We start from the raw sequence: 20,722 nt of genomic DNA, 5'->3' as shown, positions 1-20,722 counted from the left end.
ATGTCCCAAATAAACTACAATGGCTTCAAAGTCACCAACTACGGAATAGGTATATTCATTGGCATGTCCTTCCTCAACAGCGTCGATAACCTTTTCACTCTTATTCAATCCTCAACTATATTCAACGGTCTTCAGTTTGCAGCGTCATTTTTTAACACCACGCTGGTCATCATGTTTGCGATACTCGATTCCATTCCTTATACCAACTGTACTGCTCTAGTTTTATTTTCCTCGGTTATTTATTTTTCAATGCAAGTAATTGCTACGGGAATAGCCATCATGAGAGGCACGGTGATTTTTGGAAGTTTGAGGGTCATTTCTTATGTTAGATATATCTTGTGGGTCTCTCTTGGAATATCAATGATTCTTGTGATGATGTCAGTGGTGCTATTGAACGTATCCTATTCTGCTGATGGTATTTGTCAGAATCACTTTGACAGACGATGGAATGATTCTGGAAAAATTGGTCTGGCTTTGGTTTGTAAGTGTATCAATGGACTGAGGTTGGATAGATCTGACTTGATATGTTACTGGCAAGTCCAGAGTTGCTTAATCTGATATTGATTTTAGATTGCGGCGTACTTGGATGCTTTCTTATCCCACTTAAAAAGGTAACCTCGCGTTACTGCAATCGACTGTAGATCTATTTTAATTACATTCATGTCAAAATAACAATCAATTTGAATTATCTGGAGTAGCACCATGAATCAATCACATCAAACGGTGGAGTATCAAGAGATCACGTTGCAAAACTCGAAACTGCCGCATTTCGACTGACTTTCAAGATTGTTTTGGCTATTTTGGGCTACATATTTACGAGTATACTTTCTTTTTCCGGTGTTTTTGGAAGCTATTTTTATATACAATTTTGCATTCAAAACTACTGTTGTGTAATGGCTTCTACATGGTCATGCGAAGTGGATGTCGATTCAGAGAAGCGGTTGTATATGGATAGCCCAAGAAGCTCTTTACCCCAGAATCTTGTCATATATGGTCCTTCTGCTGAAGGATTGTAGAGCAAATTCAGTTTTTAAATAATATACCACTACATATTTTCAACATTGCCTTGATAATTCCGCTCTTGTTTACACAAGTTTGTGTTTTGCTATCAGCAACCTTTTCTAGTTGTATATACGCTATGGGTTACAACGCAATCATGCTGGATGGGCGTGTGAATCTAAGCTGAGATGGCTGTAGCTAAATCAGATTCACCGCGCTAAAACATTGATGAGATCAGATAGGACAATCAAGACCATTGTTATTGCTTCATTTCTTTGCAGGGTAGTTGTAGAACCCGCTGCCAGACTTTTTACCAAACTTTTGTTGAGCAACTAGGCCATTGATCAGCTGGGATGGAGCAACGTGACTGTTACCCTTGAGCACATCACTGTCAGAATACCATCCATCAGAAATGAATTTGATTGTATCAAGACCGACATAATCCATAAGCTCGAATGGTCCCATGGGATATCCGGCACCCAGCTTCATTGCTAGATCAACATCTTCTTTAGAAGCTTCACCGCGCTCAACGATGCGAGTAGCCTCCAGAAGGTATGGAACAAGAAGTCGATTGACAATAAATCTAATTAAAACGTCGAGTTTGCAAAGCCAGCATAGTAGAATCAGTGATACTGTTGCAAGCAATTATAAAAAGCAAGACCGAGAGTTTACCCTGGAGTATCTTTGCACATGACAGCTTTTTTGAGCAACTGATCGGTAAACAAAGCAAGCGACTTGCAAGTCTCCTCGGTAGTGTCCTTTGTACGAACAATCTCGACCAGCTTCATCACAGGCACAGGATTAAAGAAATGCAAACCAGCAAACTGACCAGGGCGGCTTGTGGCCTTGGCGATCTCAGCAATAGGCAATGATGAAGTGTTGCTAGCAAAAATAGCATGCTTTGGAGCGATCAGATCCAGCTGGGTAAATAGTTTGCGCTTAGCGTCCATGTTTTCAACAATGGCTTCAATAAGTAGATCAGAGGATTTTGCAGCGGCGGTAAGATCAGTGGAATGAGTAAGAAGCTCCATAGTGTTATTGACAAATATCTGAGCTGATGCCACAGCAGAGCCATGCTGTTTCTTTGACTCACGAACAAGGTTGGACTCGATGTTCTTGCGACTCCTTGCAAGAGCATCGTTGGAAGAGTCAATGAGGTTGACTTTAAAGCCAAACTGAGCAGCAGTTTGAGCAATTCCAGACCCCATCAGACCGGCACCGATGATGGTGACCTCATTGATGGGGTGAGCACTAGAAGAAGACGAGAATGAGGCTGCAAAACAAGGTTTATTTAGATTGTAAGAAGGACCAGAGGCATCAAAGGCCTTGATGATCTTGGAGAAGGCTCTGGCACGATACATAGGGCGGTCAAAGATAAAATAAAAGATAAGCACAAGAAGCAGATTTGTTGATAGTTTTGAAATCTATAAACAGACTATCCATCGAGATAATTTACACTCTGCATTGGCAACAGCATGGAGTGTACTAGAACAGCGAGTGCATTCAAGATTGTAGATTCGGCAATGAAAGCTTAATGTTTGAACAGGAAAAAGTCAAGCTTATCCACGTGACCATAGATTTGATCACGTGATGTATGATTGGCTCTGCAACTAATTGATGCACAAGTTGCCGGCTGTTGCTGGCCACGATACACAAGGTAAGCAATATTGTAGTCCTAGATATGTCATCAAGAGCAATCCATCCATGCTAGTACTGGCATGCATGGATGAATACTGTAAAGAGTGTACTTTAGTCATCGATTACTGATCCCTGCTTGAACTGATGCTCAACTTTGGAATTGCCTGGACAACCGCTACAACTACGATCTGAAACCAACATTTGACCTGTTGCGCAACTGCCATGTATTCAACCCCTGACAGCCGCTGTTTGGCAACTTTCTATATATTCATATCTTCTGGACCCTTCAATGTCAATGACGGATTCGGTTGTGTCCAAAAACTTGTTTGCCGTTCTCGGTGACAGTAGTGACACAGAAGTCAGTGTTCCAAAGGTTGCTCCTGTTAAGAAGGCTGCTCCTCAAAAACAAACTCCTCAGCCTAAAAAAGATGCTCCTACTGAGGGTAAATCTCGCGGTGACCGTACTTCTCGCCCACAGACTGGCAATCGTCAAGGTAATCTTGTTGATGTCTTGACTAGTTGTTATTAATTGTCTAGTTACAGGCCATATATATCCAAGGCTTGTGTACAAGTGGTTTTTAATCCTCTGAGTCGGTTGATCTATTTGGATCAGATCTGTCCATGTTTCAGATCCGTTTGTCATATTCTGATGTGCATGCATTCAAACCATGTATATAAACAGTCTGAGCAGCTGCCAATCTAATGCTGCCGGGCAAGTCTTTGAACAAAGTTTTATTAGATTTGGACTGGCATGTACTTGCCAGTCACTTTATCCAACTTGACCAGTCTTTGCTCAAGCTATCATTTTTACACTGCAGCATGATTAGCACATGATTTGGAGTTGGCTGAGGGATTGTGCTGTTCAGACTTTTGTTATTCCATCTCAACTGTTCAGCTTGTTTGTCCTGATTCGTGTGGTTATTGACTTTGTTTTGTTTGCTCTACTTGGCTTGGATCGTGGCCAATCCAGTGAACTATCGTAACCCTACTGGCCCCCGTGAAACTGGACCTTTTGAACAGGCTCCTGAGCAGTTCACCAGCACCACTTCCGTTCGTCTTGATAAGCGTGGTGGTGGTCGTGGTCGTGGTGGCCGTGATCACGACAGGCGCAGCGCTGCTGGTCATTACAAGGCTGGCGAAAAGAAGGATGTTGCTGGAAAAGGCACTTGGGGTGATGCCATCACTGCCGAGGTTGACGAAAATGGTAACCCCAACCCCGTTCTTGAAAGGTTAGTCTTGCGCTTGACTTTATTCTAAATCTACTTGTTCTTGAACCTTCAATTTTGCGCATTACATTTTTATTGACCTGTTCAAATCTGTTTAGTGAGGATGCTGTTGCCAACCCCGCTTCTGCCGAGCCCAAAGAAGCTGATCCTGAAGACAGTTTCAAGACTCTTGAGCAATTCATGGCTGAGAAAAAAAAGTCGAGTGTTGCTACTGAAGTTGTTACCCGCAAGGCCAACGAGGGTGTTGATGAGACCAAGTTCAAGGGCGTAACCAAGCTTGAAAAGCCAGATGAGGAATTCTTTGGCGATCTCAAGAAATCCAAGTCAGAGTCTGCCCGCAAGAACAAAGAAAAGGCCGCCAAGGCCACTCTTGACATTCAACAGACTTTTACCCCTGTTCCTCGTGATAATGGGCGTTTTGAGCGCAACGACCGCAAGGCACCCCGTCGTGACGGTGAGCAGCGTAATACACGCAACCGCAACACTGGCCATGGTCAGACTCGCATCAACGTTGCCGACACTTCTGCTTTCCCATCTCTCGGAAGTCAGTAGGTTTTAAAACAGCACTCGGCATGAAACCTATTTTCAGTAGCCCTACAAAATGACAGGCTTTAAACAACAATTCTGTGGTAGTTAGTGATTCAATTCAAGTCTTAAATAAATCTCAGTCCTGGAAGGAACGAGTTTGTCTCCATTAAAAAGCATGTTTATTTGGATCTTGAATGTATTGTCGAACTTGAGTCCACTACCCATCTTTTCACGGATGCCTATGATTAGTTCAGAATGCTCTGGTATCTGAGGAACTCGACTGATAGTTGAATTGCCAAAAATCTAATGATTTTTCTGTAAAGTTGATATTGAATTTAATGGCTATAGATGGTTAAATTTATGATGTTGAGCTATCCATGACAGGTAATCTGCTTGAGATTCTTGCAAGCCTGCTTGATGCGATCTTGATCCATTTTAGACAAGGGCAATCTCAGCCCAGTATGGATTGGATTTCCACCCAGTTCACCGCCACGATTTCCTCTACCCGATACATTGATGCCCAATGATCTCAGCCTTGTTAATTTAGGTAGTAAGCTCACCAGCACATCCACGCCAACGCCAACAGGGACATGATCCAACGATTTCAACCCAGAACAATACATGGCAACAGCTTCGACAGACTTTACACCAATTCTGATTCCACCAGAAAATGGGAATGCTAGATGAGTTAATCTTGTATTACACACTTTGGCAACCATCTCTAATCCCAAATCGGTCACATCTCTTCCTGCACCAACACGTAATCTCATCAATCCTGAGCACATCTTTACCAATACCACAAGTGCTTGGTTTGACACCCCATTGCCATCCATCATATCTACATCAACAAGGTTCGGACATGATTGTGCAAATGTGACAAGATGATGATCGGTACTAATGGGAATATGAAGTGTAGTGAGGTTAGGGCATGCAATCGCGAGATCATGGATATGTGCTGTGGTTGCATCAGCTATAGATGCTGTGCGTCGACTTGGTGCTAGTTTTAGCGTAGTTAAAGAATGAAATTGAGAAGCTATAGAAACAAGTTCTGTCAAAAAGCCTATTCCATCCAACACAAGCGAGATCAGACCCAATGCAGAAAATTCTGTCGTAGTAGTCGAGTGAGCACTGTTGTAGCTTGAATTTCCATGGTTATATAGACGATTTTGAGTGTAGTTGTACATGTTGTCATCCACATCTATTTGATGGGTGATTTGTGGACTGGATGTGAGTTGGGAAAGCATATCGCCATGACTGGGCAAACCAAAATGGTGCGAAACCAATGGTTGCAAAATAACAGGAAGGGCACCCTCTGGAAAAGTCACATCAATAAGTGCAAGAGATTTCAAGTATGGATTGGCCCGTATTAGCAAAGCGATACTGGAAAAGTCGCGAGAATTACCAATGGTCAAGCATTTCAAATGCCGAAGTGACTGTGCCGCTTGTGCAAGCATTTCGTCCATTGCTACAGGCCAATCCAACCGTAGTGTATGTATATCTGGACTGCTAACGACTAACTGTCGAAGTGCATCACCGAACCGTTTGTGACGGGCTTCCGAGTCATACATGGAAGATAAAGTAATGCCGTTGTTGGACTGGGAAGCAATCGGAGATGATGAGCGCGATGACATGGAAGATGCAGATGAAGATGAAGACATGGATAAGGGTATGGATGTTGATACAGGCACACGGTTTATTGTAGGGGTATGTATGCTGATGAAGTGCAAGGCAGATCCCGTCGCGTCCACAGACACATCGGAAACAACAGGCGATGATGAACGAGATAGTGGTAGAGATCCAGATAGCGATCCAGATAGCGATCCAGATAGCGATCGATGTGAAGATCTAGAACTATCTGCAGAAATTGTTGGACGCATGGCATCTAACCCCATAGATCCACTACACAACTCTAATCCGAACGTAGTCAATCGACCTTTGGTGTATTGTGCCAAGGCTGAGATTCCTCTTTCACTAAACACGCTGTCCAGCATGCTCTTGATGCAGATATGCTTTAGCTGCTTACAGTTTTGTGCAAGTGCAACCAACCCCTCATCGGTAATACACCCGGCAGGTTGAACACCCGAAACAAATGAAATGGAAGTGAGTTGCGGACAAGCCTTTGACAAGATCCAGCAGTCGTCATCATTGAATGAAGGAATGTGAATATGCAGACTGGTAAGAGATATGCAGCCAGCAACAGTTGTTCTTAGACTGGATAGCCGCAGATCTCCACCCGTCCATGGCTGTATAGGACAGTAGATATTCAAGAGTCGGATATCGTGTCGGTAATCCTGATAAAGTCGTTTCGGTCGCTGAAACAGAAGCCGCAATGAATCCCCTAAACACAAAGGGTTAGCAGGACAGTTGCATGCAGACTACAGTCGGCCAGTCTGGTAACAAACTTTACATTCATCAGCACTGCATTGGGTCCGTTTCCATAGCAACGACAAGCCAGCACTAGCCCAAGCCTTGTTCACCATCATTGCTGCTAGAATTTGAGTTTTGCAGTCCATCCGTTGCAGAATGGCAGTAATGAGCTCTGCTGGCAGTGTGCTGCGCTGTTTCTTGTGCAGTGTGAACAATGTCTGCTGAGCAGAGTCCTGCAGCGCTTGCTTATCTGGCATGGACTGCAATGAATTCAACTCGCTCGCAACAGACTCGCTACAAATCAAACTGCTCGAGTCGGCTGTCTTGCAATTCATAGCGTCGATAAAGTGTAGATCCGGTCGCTTTCTTATAAAATCAATTCGTTTATTTTAGTTTAAATTCTGCAATTGTAATCTTTCTGCTCATCACAGTGCTGCTCCAACTGGCACTGCAAGCAACGGATCGTGCTGACTGCCTGTGGGGTTTTTCATTGTATTCTGTCGACGATCCTCGACTTGCGCTTTCTTGGCTGCTCCAATCGCTCCAAATTGCCTTCGTGTCAATAGTACCATCAGATCCCCTCTCGATAGTCCATTTAGATCCACATACTTGCTGATTCCAATTTGATTCGCAAACTGGATCTGCTTTGGTGTCGCTTTACTGTTTCGCCATGGTGCATTCCAACCCAGTTGCATAGAATGTGTATATCCAAGTGTTTTGGTTATAAACGTGTCTGATCCTTTAAACGCATGCATAAGAGTATCGGATTGTACTACAATGTTCTTTTTTCTGGGGTTTTTTCGTCGATCTGTCTTGTTTTGAATGTATGTGCATATATAGATTTTGTCTGTGTTTATATAAACATTACTTTTTAGAATCATAAAAAATATTACCGCAATATACGCTATTTGGCCAATTACCTTTTTTTTCAAGTATTAGTGCACTACTTCCAACATTGGTCGACAGCACCCATTTTTGAGTGGCTACACGCGTCCATGCAAATCGTGAAAGCTTCTTGAGATATTGATCCTCGTCTTCCTTGATTACAAGAGAGAATGGATCCAAAAACGGCTTCAAAGAATACCCAAGATGATTAACTCCATCGTATTGGCTTCCAACAATTTGGTCATACTCTTTCAGCTCCTCAAATGTACTCATTTGGCTCAGCACATCGAGGTCTAAATGCTTTGACTCGAGTCGTTCCATTATGGAGCTCATTTCTTTGATCGTTTTACCTTTTTAATGTCATCCGTAAAACAATGCATATAGTTGGTTAGACGGGCATTGCAAATACTATTTAGCTAACCCAGACTTGCCTTGCATGTTAAACATGGGCGACAGTCCAAACAAGGTTGGAATAGTAGCTGCTTGCAAGCTGCGATTCATTGTATCGACAAAATCAAACACAATGCACCTTTTTTTCCCTAAAAATTAAAAATTCAGTCTAGATTCAGCACTGCATCTCAAACTTGATTGGCATGGAAATTAAAACATATACGCTACCTTCAAACTTGCGCATACCACGACCCAACATCTGCTGTAACAATCCACTAGATTTAGTAGGTCGTGCAAGCATGACACAATCAATTCTAGGTATATCGACTCCTTCTGTAACAATTCCTACATATTTAATGCATGGCCCAGTCACCATATATAAGCATTTCAGTATTTTTATAAATTGCAGTTAAACTACATCCAAAAAACAGACATACCACAGTTGATAAGTACTGGAATATTTCCGTTGGAAAACTCCTTTATAATTTTCTGCCGAGTATGCAATGGGGTGTTTCCATGAACACCAATTGCTGGAATACCCTTTTTTTGAAATGCTTCAACAAGATCATTGATATGTGCAATGTCTACTGCAAACACCAATGTGGACTTGCAATTGGCAGAAGCTACATCAAACACAATTGACACAAAGTGTTAGATCCCTTCAAAAAGCATTATTATCTATGATTTATCTTGACTAAAGATTTAAAAGTGTATACACAATCCAATATAGTTTTACCAGCTTCGTTGAGATACAGTTGAGCAATGGTGAGATTGCGCTCGGGAGTATTCACTGCTGCAGATAAAAGTGGAAGAGAATAGTCTCCAGAAGTAGGATTCGTTCTAACTCCTACAATATCTATTTGAGTTTGTACCTGCTTGACATCAACATCACACAGCCTAAACACATTTTTCAAGTAGAGTTAGCATCCATCGCAACTATAGTAGCATAATCCACAAATGAATTAAACTATGTTTTACCATCCTTCAGTAATCATTGTGGTAATAGGCTGCGCGTACGCAATGGAAAGAAATGTAGGATGTAGACTTTGCCCGTCATTTCTACGCAAAGTTCCAGAGCATCCCCAAACACGCATGTGCGATTCAGGATCAAATGCACCCATATACTCCAAGACGCGATTATAAGTAGGTGCTGATGCATGATGAGCCTGATTATAGATGAAAATAAATGAGCATTAAAATACTCTTGCAATCAATGGCCTTTGCTTGCTAGTTACTGCTGTACCCAATAAACAAACATATTTACCTCGTCTGATTTCACAAATTCCAAAAACAAACAATATATTGCAGGGTTAAAATAATCAATCACTATTCACTGTTGTTTAATTTTGTGATTATATATCTGCATTCTCACCAATAATAATACACTTGAATAGCTTTGGATCGTATGCCTTGATTCGAAATCCATTCTCTCGTCCTATCGACTGAACACTAGACAGTATTCAAAATAAACCAACAGCTATTAAATCCAATGTACTATTGAAAATACATCCAGCTAAATACGATCCGTTACAAACTCACCTCGCAATAATCACATCAGCATCCATCCAAGGTTTAATATTTCCTCTGTCAATACTGACCTTCTAAAAAACACAAAATCAATATGATTTAGTCGACCATCTGCAATAAAATGTAATATTGTCAACCACCGAATGGCTTAAATCAAGACATGAAGAATTACCAAATGAGGACAGTGACGTTGGACTTGAGCATGTGCTTGATCGATCAATTCTTCTCGATGTGCAAGCACAAGTGTTTTTGTTGCAGATGGCAAAGTTGATTTGAGTTGTGGAATAAGATTGGCGAAAATGACCTATTTAATAGCGACAGCCAAGTAGCAAGGTATGATTAAAAATTGTTTCGGTACACAATCGATTGCATTTTCAATTATAGCAATGTAATTTAGAAGACCATCCGCAATAATGAGTTTATATATTGAGTGTTGGACAGGTTGGCCAACAATGGTAGTACAAAATGATTGTCAGATATGAATGTAGTGTAATAGCTAAACATACTGTTTTTCCAGAACCAACAGGTAAAGATACTGCAGTTCGCTGCACACCCGCTTCAAACATTTTTAATGTAGCATGAATGCATTCTTTCTGATAAGGTCGTAGTTCAATATGTTCATGTTGACTGGATGTGACGCTATGTAGAGCCTGTTTCAATTCAAAATGAAAGCTGGATAATGCATTTAAATGGAAATTGTATGTGTGTTTAAATAGATGAATCGATTGCAATGAAGTGTTGTGTAGTTGCTGATGACGACCAGACCATCGGAGTATCGACCACATTTTTGAAGTTTGAATTTCCATTTGGAAAATCCGTTCAATTTAGAGACTTGTCATCAGGTAAAAATACATGCACATTCACATAAAATGGAACACACTCAATACATAATAAACGATCAGTCTCAATTTATTGAACAATATTATGTCTTTGAACTTTGGTAAACTTGATTGATTTTTCTGGTGGTTGACATGAAACAACTGCTGTATTGCTGAGATGTGCAATCTTTTAAACTAAAACGCGAATGTATTCGTTTTTAGAATACAAGTGAAACCTGTCGAGTTGGATTGTCGTATCATAAGATAAATACTGTGTTTTAAACAATTGGCAGTGACTATTAAACAGCAATCAATTTCTAATGGACAACAAATACTCGACCAAGATTGATTCCAAAGCACAAGCCATTGCAAGACACAAGTGCTTCATATTACGTGAATACAACCGTGAATGAAACGATTGGTATCATTTTTTCTGATCGCTTACAATGGCAATCACTCTGCGACCAGCAACAGTTGGAACAGATGACGATGCAGCCATCGATATAGCAATTAAAAACTGGCTACTAACGCCTAAACTTGTGTCGGCAGAGCGGTTACTGCCAGAACCACTCATGAAGACCAGAAGATCCCGCCAAAATCAAGCAGCACTCAATCCAGGGTCATGGCTGTTTCTGGTAGCAGTCGATGAAGAGGGTAAAGTTGTTGGCCACTTGGATGGAGGACCTGCACAGGCCCATGATGATGTGAGTATTGAACTGTCTAGCCATCAAGGGATGCATCTGCAGCATCTGGAGCAGCACTGCTTGAGAATGCCGCTAGACTACAAATGCTAAACAGTTGAACATATGGGTTTATAGGAACTAAAAGATCTTGGGATGGATCTGGACAATACTGTTGAGCTCTTGACGATACATGTTCATCCAGACTACAATCGCATGGGTATTGGCAGCATGCTGACCGATGCCTTTTTTGACTGGGTTCCAACTGGTATGGCTGCTCGAAGACTACACAAGCGACTGACAGCCAATGCCGAGACTCCAGAAATGCTGGTTCAAGACCATCCGTCTACTTGCGAGGTAATTATCTGGACATGGAAACATAATACAAAGTCGATTCCGTTCTATACTAAGCGAGGCGGTCATCTGTTTCTGCACTCCAAGTTGTTCTATCTAGGAACAGACGTTGAAGTTATTTGTTTTAAATGGACAGTTCCTGTCTGATACTAACGGATTAAGATGTCCAAGGAGTTTCAAGCAGCACTCGTTACTAAATAAAAGTTTTAGGGTTGCGCTAGTTTCAACATCTACAATGATCTTTAGATTGACTAGGTTACATATTGGCCATTGAACCTGCACATGGAATACTACAGTTTGCAATCGTATTCATGTAAACTGAAACATTTGTATCTGGTTTTTTACTGTGGAGTAAACAATGAATATCCGTTGTACTTGTTTATTGGGAATTGAAAAAGTCAATTCCAATAAACGCATCGGTCATATGATGCTCACACAGGCGATAGTTTTGAACTGATTATCCATCACTTGGTATAGCCACACATTATAGGATCACTAGATTCATTCACTGCAGCCCAGATATTGGGATTATTATTGACGTCACTAATACAACTCTTGCATTTTGGTCTCGGATGGGTTCGCGTTCTAGTTCAAGAGAATAAAATGTAAATCTCAGGAATGCAACTGCTGCTTTCGTGTCGATCGCTCAATATCATAATGTTTGGTTTAGAAAAAAGAAAAGTTGGAGGTTGAAAAGATGTGAAGTGTATTGGAACAGGGATGTGAGCATTCACTCAGCTATTTTATACAAAAATGAGCACGAGTACCAGTAAACTATCGAGTTTAAAAGGCACAGTATTGTTCGATAAATTGAAACTGATTGTTTCATGAGACTGACTGTTTATTATGTATTGGATGTGTTCCATTTTAGGTGAATATGGCGATAAAACGGACAGGGTGGACCAAACGTAATTTTGACCAAAGCCCATGCATTACATTACTGTAATCATACTCCAGTGCCATTTTCTGAAATAGATACAATATGTGGTGATTCGACAAATGGCAATGTTGTCCATTTGGGAAAGACTCGCTTGTATAGATTCATACAGACCGTGTCATGCTGCTTAATACCTGCATCAAAAATACACTTCATATATCCATGGGTGCCTAAACTTTCTTTGATGTGACCTGTACGTCCGAGTTTGGTTGTAAGCTGGATAGGCTTAAAGTACAAAACATCCTCTGGGTTGAAGAACATGAATCGCAATACCGCACCACGCTTGTGCACCTTGTATGGATGTCCAGTTAGCACAATTCGTTTGGCAATAATACGTAGTGGATCTAAATCCATTAGACTACCAGTTGCAATGAGCGGGTTAGGAGCTTTAGGAGTCCAAAGACACTGATCGCCATTCTTGTCATGCTTGAAAACCAAAACGGGTGCTGGCCCAAACTGAATAGGTGCATACACGGTAGCAACTGATGGTACGCCTGGCTGGAGGTACCTCTCAAACTTGTGCACATTATTGGGTCCTCCACGAGTAAAAGTAGAGTATATTGGTTGTACAACGTACCGCCTAAACCCAGACATGAGAACAACAGGCTCCTTTGACTTGACAGGATCGCTGTAGCTTGATGTTCTCTGAACAACAAAACTGACAGTAGACACCTTGTGTTCGTATGGCAAGAGTCCAAACACAGTGAATAGCTGACTAGAATCATGCCCATCTATTAACGTAAATAAAATAACACGAGTTTCATGTCAGCTATTTCAATTCTTGACCAGATACAACACAGTATACCATTTGTTTCAAAATATTGTAGCAGTACTTACCATAGGCTGCACGAGGAACATTGGAAATATGGATTGTTACAAGAGTACCAGGAGCAACACCAGGTCCTTCTTCCAACGAATCCATCACACGTTTTCGCGAACGCTTAAAGTTTTGAAACTGGAAAATACGCGAATAGTCCATAGGCAGATTCTCATATGGGTCCCATACTGATGAACGGAAGCTCTTCAATCCACGATAGCGTTGGAATCGTTCGCGAGCAGTAATATGCTGAGGAGTATCTATCTCGTCGGGAAACTCGGAATCATTGCGGCTTTCTTGTTGTTTTTGAAGATATATAGCAAGTCTGATAAAGCAAATGAATAGGTAGTGGTATGAAAGTAAAGAAACAACGCATAATACATTAGTCAGCTAATTAAAGATACATATTGTAATACAGCAGGTTTTACAGCTAGTAAAATTCGAATAAACCACTCAACTGTTCCTGTTCCTCATCTTCATCAAGATCGTCGTGCGCTATCTCACGATCTTCAACATCTACATCTTCATACTCCTCGCTTTTTTCACTGTTAGAATCACTACCATCTGTATCAGAGTCATGGTGTTCAAATGTAGGCATATCCTCGTCCATAGCTGCAGAATCAGACATATGACAGTCATCCTGCTCTTCCTCGCTGTTCACATCATCATCATCCAAAATCCAAGCGGCTTGATATGCTGATGTGCCCTTGGGAACACGTCGTTTTACTGCAGGCTTTTGGAAAAAAAAGGGTCTTGGGCGGTTGTCTTCATCCATATCCAAAACATCTGTATTGTGAAGCCTACGAACACGTTCTAAAATATTTAACAGTATCAATAGAGTTTAGTTTAAATCACTGTACAACTAGTAGCATATCAATATACGATACACCAAACTAGACATACCATCTGCCTCTGCAAGTTCTTCTGCAGTTGGCCACGTTTGTTCTCCCTCCATGGGATCAATGTCATTTTCTGCAACAAGTCCTTCTTGGAAATTTGGATCTGCTGTTTGAAGGATTTTAACATCATCATCATCCATATCTCCAGACTTGTGAATCTTGGCACGCGAGGTGATGATTGACATTTGGAAATCGCCATAGTTTGGGATGTGAACAAGACGATTGACATCTAGTTTATTACCACGAAGATAGCCCGTAACGCAAAGTGTTCCGTGAGTCTGTCAAGTTCAATTCAAATCGTATTTAATAAGCCTATTGGTTTGTAAAAGTGCATTGAATAAACTGTACAATACCTCGTCTAATGTGTTGGACTGGAATGATAGTTGATCTGCAACCAGATACGGATGACGCTCACGCCAAACTACTTGTTTTGGTCGTTGGGTAGTGATATATCTCAATGCAGAAAGACATTCTCCTGAATCATGAACATCAAAAAGGCGCTGTTCGCCCGAAAATTGGTGGTTCATGTAGTATTCCAGAGATTTACGAATATCGCTCTGTTTTTTAGTGGGATGAGTTTCCAAGTGTTGAACCATATTAATTACTGTTGGTACGCCTTGAGATCTAATAGCAGTCATGCATAGCTCGCCAAATTTGTCGACTTCTTCATTAGCAGACAGTATAAATATAACCATATCAGCAACTTTGAGTGCATCTAGAATTCTCAAGAGATGTCGGTCAACTGGAATAAACTGGACGCGCTGTTTGAACCTCTCCACTCTGAAAATGGGTAGTAAAGTTAGTTGCAATCATATAGTAAAATAGGCCGTTTAAAAGCTCGGTGATTTTTTTGACACACTTACGTTAACAAGGCAGAACCATTGGTCTCAATATACGGCTGATCAATTGATGCAAACATGCCATGAACGGCAGTATGTGCATCTACGTCAGCACACAGTGGAATAACAGCAATAATTTTTGGGGTAGCATACAGTCCTTGAAACATGCGAGAATTGGACAGTACATCCAATTGCTTTTTCCGCTGCTCAATCTTGGCGGTATTTCTACGGTCTGCCTTGTGAGAGGCCACGGAGTTGCGAGATTTGACCGATTTAGAATGTTCTGTTTTGCCTGTATGCATAAGCAATAAAAATGACTAGGTTTACTTTGACTCTCTTTGGATAATATAGTTGGGACTTGAATCTACAGCCTGTTCAGATTTTGACAGACTTTCAATCGCATTTACCTTTTGAAAGTGCTTTGAGAGCACCTTTTGAAGCATGCTTAGATTTAAACGGTTTATTAGACTGCTTTAATGAAGAGCGATGCGAAAATGATTGCTGTCCATTTCCTGCCATTTCAGTCTCTTTGATTAAAAGATGTTCAAGTGAATAGCAGTGATACTACAGGCTGAACTACAATCACCAGCAACTTTGTCGAGTAAAAAAATCTTTAAAAGAAAAAAATTATTTTGGGCAAACACGTCAAATTGGCATGATTGAGCTGACTGCTTTTTGAATTGCAGTTGTATTGACGTAAAATATTGTTTTAAAGATCATTGACATTATTGCCTGGCATTTGCGCTTGATAAGGTCTACAAGTGCACTCATAATACTTTGTTGTTCAAGTGTTGATGACTACAAGGTTACTAGATCATTAATCAATGATTTGATGTGTTGGTTTTCATGGTAATATTATAGAAAGTTTTGACATAAAGTCGAGATTCATACTAAAAAGACATGTTTAGATGATAAAACCACTAGAAACTGTTTCTACACGATGATTCTAAAAGACACAATTTTGTTCAGTAATATTGACCCATAAACATGATGTTCGTGTAGTTTAGTTTATCTAGTGCTTCATTTTACGTGAATACAACTCTAAAAAGCTAGTTTACTTTTCATGTCCTTTGTTGCCAACTGCAAACTATTCAGAAAAACAAACTGAACCCCAAATATTGATTTCTTGGACTCGACGCCAATCATGCTTGTTCATCGACTTGCTCAATCATGCAAGCTTGCTTCCCCCCTGCATCAGCAGAAACATACCCTTGCCAGTATATTACCAAAACTCAGTTGAGTATCATTCATGCAACTTCAATAAATTTTAAAACTATTGTCTGGCACTCTGACAACAATAGAGCTGCTTGATATAAGATGCCATTAATCCGCTTGATGGATGATTACATGCTTTTACTCTCTCACAACCCTTGGTCAATATACTATTCACAGCTCACCAATCTATAATCTCATTTTTGAAAACTTGTGCAGAATTTCTTACTGTCTCATTTACAAACTCGACTAAAATGACCGATTCGCCCATCTACAGCTTTGCTGTCAAGGACCTCCGTGGAACGCCTGTAGATCTTGGACAGTATAAAAACAAGGCTCTCCTTATTGTCAATACTGCCTCCAAGTGTGGCTTGACTCCTCAGTTTGCTGGTCTTGAAGCACTTAACAAAAAGTACAGCGACCAAGGATTGCAGGTTATTGGATTCCCTTGCAATCAGTTTATGGGCCAAGAGCCTAACGAAGGCGAGGCCATTGCTGAAGTTTGCCAGCGAAACTATGGTGTAACTTTTCCCATGATGGAAAAGATCAATGTATGTTTGAATCATGCACCGTTGGTATATATATCAGTGATTTGCAGCATCCGTATCAATCCAATATACTAATATTGCCAACATAGGTGAATGGAGCCGACGCACATCCTCTATATCAGTACATCAAAAAGGAAGCTCCAGGAACTCTTGGTATAGAAATGATCAAATGGAATTTTGAAAAGTTTCTAGTAGACCGCAATGGCAAGGTGGTCAAGCGATTTGCACCTACAACCACTCCAGAAAGTATTGAGCCTGAAATAGCAAAGCTTCTCGCTAGTAACCATTTATAGTCCAGCAACTCATTACTTTGATAAGCATGACAATTGGAATAAAGGATACTATTTGACACCGAGTTACTATTTTAACTTGAGAAGATCAAGATACTGCCTTGTACTGGCCACATACTGGCATGATATTCAAAAGCACCGCCTGCTACTATCTGCAGATATTTTAATGCTCACACTGTATACTTTAAAATTCTTACCGTGTATCCAATGGTTGGTGAGTCGGAAGTTTGCAAATGCTATTTTTAAGCTTTTTAATGAATGAGCTATGGATTATTTTTCTTTGCAAAGTCTATTCCATAAAACCGTGTATCTTGACAAGCGCAACCACTCTTCAAGGCTCTTGAACAACATTTTGAATAGCCTGGATACCTTGCAACAAAATGATATCACTGAGTGAGCCGTCGCAATGCATACCAAACAGCGAATATATCAGAGAAGCCATTTTGGAGCAAACCATGCCAAGTATATCCAGACAGCAACTTGTTAAACTGACTTCTAGCGCCAGTGGATTTTTCCCGTCGATTAATTCAGGAATGTCCATACTTGATGGCAAACACCTACGAGGTGGATCTGACGGAGTGCAGCCTTATATTGTTGCACAAAACCCGTCAGCACGTCATACACTTGCACCAATTCTGCCTAAACTAGAATCTATATCAACTGGTCTAGGGTATGACAATGGAAATACGAGTATTATGCCGCGTCAGATTAAAGAGTACTCGACAGAAAATCTAGTCGAGCTGGGGTTGGCACCTCAATTATCAGAGCTAATAGCATTAGACAACAAGCTCGTGATTCCTGCCCATTCCGCCGACTCTGTTGACCCATCGTTTGCAGTATTTCAACCATTTGCGGCCAAGCCATATTCTTCAAAAACCAGTCAGATTATTCGCGAGTCACAAGACTTGCAGCAACAGTGTATTACAAATTCGAATGAAAAAGTTGTAGCCACTTGCTTGACTCCAACTCTAAATCCTATCGGACAACACACCGCAATAAACTTCCAATCTAAAGCAGCATCAACAAACACTTCATTGAGCAGATTGGATAAACACTTTCAAAGTCTGGATACTGGGAGTCTAGCAAATAAATACAGACAATCTTTAACTAGCGAGTTTTCTAGTGCATCGCATATTCTTTCCGACACAAGCGGTATTTCTCGTGTATGTCAAGCACTCATGTATCCAGATGCTAATTGTGATCTGTTGAACGACGAGACAGATATAGACGACGAATATAGTTCTATTGATGAGTCCAATCTGAACATGACTTTGGATGCAGTGCTGCCCATTCCGGAATTTGCCAGTCAAACAACGCCTGCATCTGTAGAAAAACTTGAATCTCGAAATCGCTTCAGTAAATCTCCTAATTCTAAAGCCAGATATGCCACTACGTTGGCAGCAGTGTCTACGCAACCAACTACAGCAATCCCTATACATACCGCCACTAAAAATACATCCTTGCCAAGTGTTTCAGAAGAATGCCCAGTCACAATCTCGTCGGAAACCAATCCATCAGTTTCTTTGCAACCTCAGACACCTGTAAAAAGATCACAAGGTGTACTACCCAATTATGAAGGCATTATGCATCGAGCACTCGGGCCTTTTCAACGTCAACGCAAGGTATCTCCTATAAACCAAATATCTAGACTGGAGCCTGTTGCATTAGAAGAAAACGACCAAAATGTCTTGAACATTCCATGTAATACTAGTTACCAAAGTATTTCCCCGACGGATGCTACTGCACGCGAAAGCCAATACGAAGCAATCCATTTACCGCACATTCCAGTCAATGATTCTACCGATACATTAAAACCTAAACCATTCAATATCAAGCCATCTCTATCTTTGGGAAAATCATTCAATTTTAAAAGATTCAAACTGCACCATTCGCATGATTTAGACATGCCAACACTGCATAATCAATCAAATTCTACGAAATTAATGGTAAACCCAGATATTCAAACCCACCCACTCCATAGTACATCTGACACCATGGCAGTGTCTCAGCATTCTCGATTTTCTTTTTGGAAAATATTTGATATGTTTTACTGGAGAGGGCATCGTGCAACACGAGCACATGTGTTTCCTCGCTCATCTGTGAGTATAGACATTGATGATGCTGATACTGATACTGATCAAAATCCATATATGAACGGAGCTTTACCGTTGATTGGACCTTCTAAAGATGATTTTACATCTGATATATCATTTCAGGAAAAAAGCGCTTTGCAAACATCAGCACATCCTCAAAGTGATACAATCTCTAAAACTATACCGACTGCTTTCTCGGTTCCTCCAGAGATCAGATATCTGTGTAAGCTTAATTTGCAGAATTTTCAAAACAAAGTATACATTTGGCTTACTAACAGTGCTGCATCTGTATTGAATGTATATGGATCATGCAACTTTAGCCACAAGCGGCCGACTCTCTAATTATTTCAATAATGACTCGAGTTTTAATACTAGACCATCCACTAAATCTACAGAAAGTAGCTCAATTCAACCGCGTTTTGAATTATCAATGCTACAGCATCTAGGCACAACTCAAACAAATCTCAATTCACCGTCTCATCCACATAGTCTTAATCAGTCTGATACGCACGATCCTTCTCAGCACCATGATACACTGACTACAGTATTTAAAGAAAATACTTCTTTGCAATATGTATCCTACACACATAATACGGAAATCATCGCAGACTCTACACTAGTTAAAGATCAACAAACCAAATACACTTTGCAAGATAAACAACCTCATCCACGTGTTGCTTTTGAAACTTTTGACCATCAGCAACATCGTAGCTCAATCTTCCCTATTACTATTTCCAAGTCTGATTTACATCTGTACCGACAACAAGAGGATATTTATCCAATGGTAGCATCTGCTTTTGGTGTTACTTGCTATCTTCTTCCGCAGTTTTTGTTGTATCATGATCAAATCCATGCCGCTCATATTACTCCCGTATTAGACTCCTCTGCACGAAAACAATCTCTTGTTCCATCGTTGGTTTCATCCATACATGCCAACATGGCTTGTGCAGTTGTCAAGAAAAATCCAGATGTTAGAATCGTTGAGCTCTCCACAACGGATACACAGTCGTCAGAAGGATCAAAAGATATTTGCTACAAGGCAGATTGGTTGGACTAAATTGGCTTGCCGTGGCATTTTAATGATACAGAGTGAACACGCAATACTTGGCAGATATAGCCTATTTTAAACCGCTACTCCAAAGTGTATCTGGTTGATGCAAACTATTTGCTGATCAGATGCAACATAAAATTGAAATCAAATAAAGACAATGCACTTGATTGTAGAAAGCAAACCACAAACTGAAATTGTCGAGTTGAAAAGTGGTTTGAAAAGAGTAGGAACATATTTAACCATTCGCCCAACAACACTAAATGGTTCGAGTCAAACATACGTTTGGATCTTGATTTAAATGAAGCATTTCAACTTTGTTTTGAAAGTCAGTGGTATATCTTTTCAAATACTTTTCAAAAACCCAGTTTCACGCCTGCTTGATAGCAGCAAGTTGGTGACCGAGTGTAATGAGTGATTCCCCCATTCGCACATATCGGACTTTCCTGTAATGACATGACTTGGTTGCGTATATTCTTCAGCTGTTCATACAACTCTTAATAATCAGTAAGCTGAATGCACTCTTCAACCTGAGCAGAAAGATCATTGAAACAGTCGAATGTCTCGGCAAACTCTACAGTCTGCATCATGACAAGAATCCTTGTAATTGCAAAAAGTTTATTTTTG

The 20,722-nt window shown here is 40.6% G+C and overlaps 10 protein-coding genes across 10 annotated transcripts; 5 read left to right on the top strand and 5 right to left on the bottom strand.

Moving 5' to 3' along the window:
• Positions 1–249: 249 nt before the first annotated feature.
• BATDEDRAFT_87655 (uncharacterized protein) lies at positions 250–641 on the top strand (the record flags this gene model as incomplete). Its single annotated transcript, XM_006678205.1, has 2 exons — positions 250–415; positions 571–641. 2 exons carry the CDS (start codon positions 250–252, stop codon positions 639–641), a joined length of 237 nt encoding a protein of 78 aa, XP_006678268.1.
• Positions 642–1,266: 625 nt separating this feature from the next.
• Positions 1,267–3,035, bottom strand: BATDEDRAFT_19329 (uncharacterized protein; the record flags this gene model as incomplete). The annotated part of the gene is made up of 2 exons (XM_006677753.1): positions 1,672–3,035; positions 1,267–1,582 (listed from the first exon to the last, which is right to left on the bottom strand). The coding sequence occupies exons 1-2, from the start codon at positions 2,358–2,360 to the stop codon at positions 1,267–1,269; spliced, it is 1,005 nt and encodes a 334-aa protein (XP_006677816.1). The 5' UTR covers positions 2,361–3,035.
• Positions 3,036–4,762: 1,727 nt separating this feature from the next.
• Positions 4,763–7,093, bottom strand: BATDEDRAFT_87898 (uncharacterized protein; the record flags this gene model as incomplete). Its single annotated transcript, XM_006678100.1, has 2 exons — positions 4,763–6,729; positions 6,799–7,093. The coding sequence occupies 2 exons, from the start codon at positions 7,091–7,093 to the stop codon at positions 4,763–4,765; spliced, it is 2,262 nt and encodes a 753-aa protein (XP_006678163.1).
• A 26-nt stretch (positions 7,094–7,119) lies between these two features.
• On the bottom strand, positions 7,120–7,964 carry BATDEDRAFT_87555 (uncharacterized protein; the record flags this gene model as incomplete). Its single annotated transcript, XM_006678099.1, has 2 exons — positions 7,120–7,605; positions 7,679–7,964. 2 exons carry the CDS (start codon positions 7,962–7,964, stop codon positions 7,184–7,186), a joined length of 708 nt encoding a protein of 235 aa, XP_006678162.1. The 3' UTR covers positions 7,120–7,183.
• An 87-nt stretch (positions 7,965–8,051) lies between these two features.
• BATDEDRAFT_87897 (uncharacterized protein) lies at positions 8,052–10,366 on the bottom strand (the record flags this gene model as incomplete). Its single annotated transcript, XM_006678098.1, has 10 exons — positions 8,052–8,182; positions 8,262–8,378; positions 8,471–8,656; positions 8,770–8,930; positions 9,012–9,199; positions 9,298–9,302; positions 9,406–9,482; positions 9,573–9,634; positions 9,733–9,864; positions 10,067–10,366. 10 exons carry the CDS (start codon positions 10,364–10,366, stop codon positions 8,052–8,054), a joined length of 1,359 nt encoding a protein of 452 aa, XP_006678161.1.
• A 458-nt stretch (positions 10,367–10,824) lies between these two features.
• Positions 10,825–11,559, top strand: BATDEDRAFT_87656 (uncharacterized protein; the record flags this gene model as incomplete). The annotated part of the gene is made up of 2 exons (XM_006678204.1): positions 10,825–11,082; positions 11,197–11,559. The coding sequence occupies 2 exons, from the start codon at positions 10,825–10,827 to the stop codon at positions 11,557–11,559; spliced, it is 621 nt and encodes a 206-aa protein (XP_006678267.1).
• Positions 11,560–12,358: 799 nt separating this feature from the next.
• On the bottom strand, positions 12,359–15,423 carry BATDEDRAFT_29862 (uncharacterized protein; the record flags this gene model as incomplete). The annotated part of the gene is made up of 8 exons (XM_006677901.1): positions 12,359–13,080; positions 13,187–13,491; positions 13,625–13,899; positions 13,975–13,979; positions 14,070–14,343; positions 14,419–14,845; positions 14,929–15,196; positions 15,312–15,423. The coding sequence occupies 8 exons, from the start codon at positions 15,421–15,423 to the stop codon at positions 12,359–12,361; spliced, it is 2,388 nt and encodes a 795-aa protein (XP_006677964.1).
• A 947-nt stretch (positions 15,424–16,370) lies between these two features.
• BATDEDRAFT_10803 (uncharacterized protein) lies at positions 16,371–16,957 on the top strand (the record flags this gene model as incomplete). Its single annotated transcript, XM_006677700.1, has 2 exons — positions 16,371–16,667; positions 16,754–16,957. The coding sequence occupies 2 exons, from the start codon at positions 16,371–16,373 to the stop codon at positions 16,955–16,957; spliced, it is 501 nt and encodes a 166-aa protein (XP_006677763.1).
• A 530-nt stretch (positions 16,958–17,487) lies between these two features.
• BATDEDRAFT_87657 (uncharacterized protein) lies at positions 17,488–19,389 on the top strand (the record flags this gene model as incomplete). Its single annotated transcript, XM_006678203.1, has 1 exon — positions 17,488–19,389. The coding sequence occupies one exon, from the start codon at positions 17,488–17,490 to the stop codon at positions 19,387–19,389; it is 1,902 nt and encodes a 633-aa protein (XP_006678266.1).
• Positions 19,390–19,477: 88 nt separating this feature from the next.
• On the top strand, positions 19,478–20,104 carry BATDEDRAFT_87658 (uncharacterized protein; the record flags this gene model as incomplete). The annotated part of the gene is made up of 1 exon (XM_006678202.1): positions 19,478–20,104. The coding sequence occupies one exon, from the start codon at positions 19,478–19,480 to the stop codon at positions 20,102–20,104; it is 627 nt and encodes a 208-aa protein (XP_006678265.1).
• Between the last annotated feature and the right edge of the window lie 618 nt (positions 20,105–20,722).

The sequence above is a fragment of the Batrachochytrium dendrobatidis genome (assembly GCF_000203795.2).
Source record: "Batrachochytrium dendrobatidis JAM81 unplaced genomic scaffold BATDEscaffold_4, whole genome shotgun sequence".
Classification (NCBI taxonomy): Eukaryota; Fungi; Chytridiomycota; class Chytridiomycetes; order Rhizophydiales; genus Batrachochytrium; species Batrachochytrium dendrobatidis.
The sequence above is the reverse complement of the archived record's forward strand: the minus strand, read 5'-3'. Positions and strand labels throughout refer to the sequence as shown.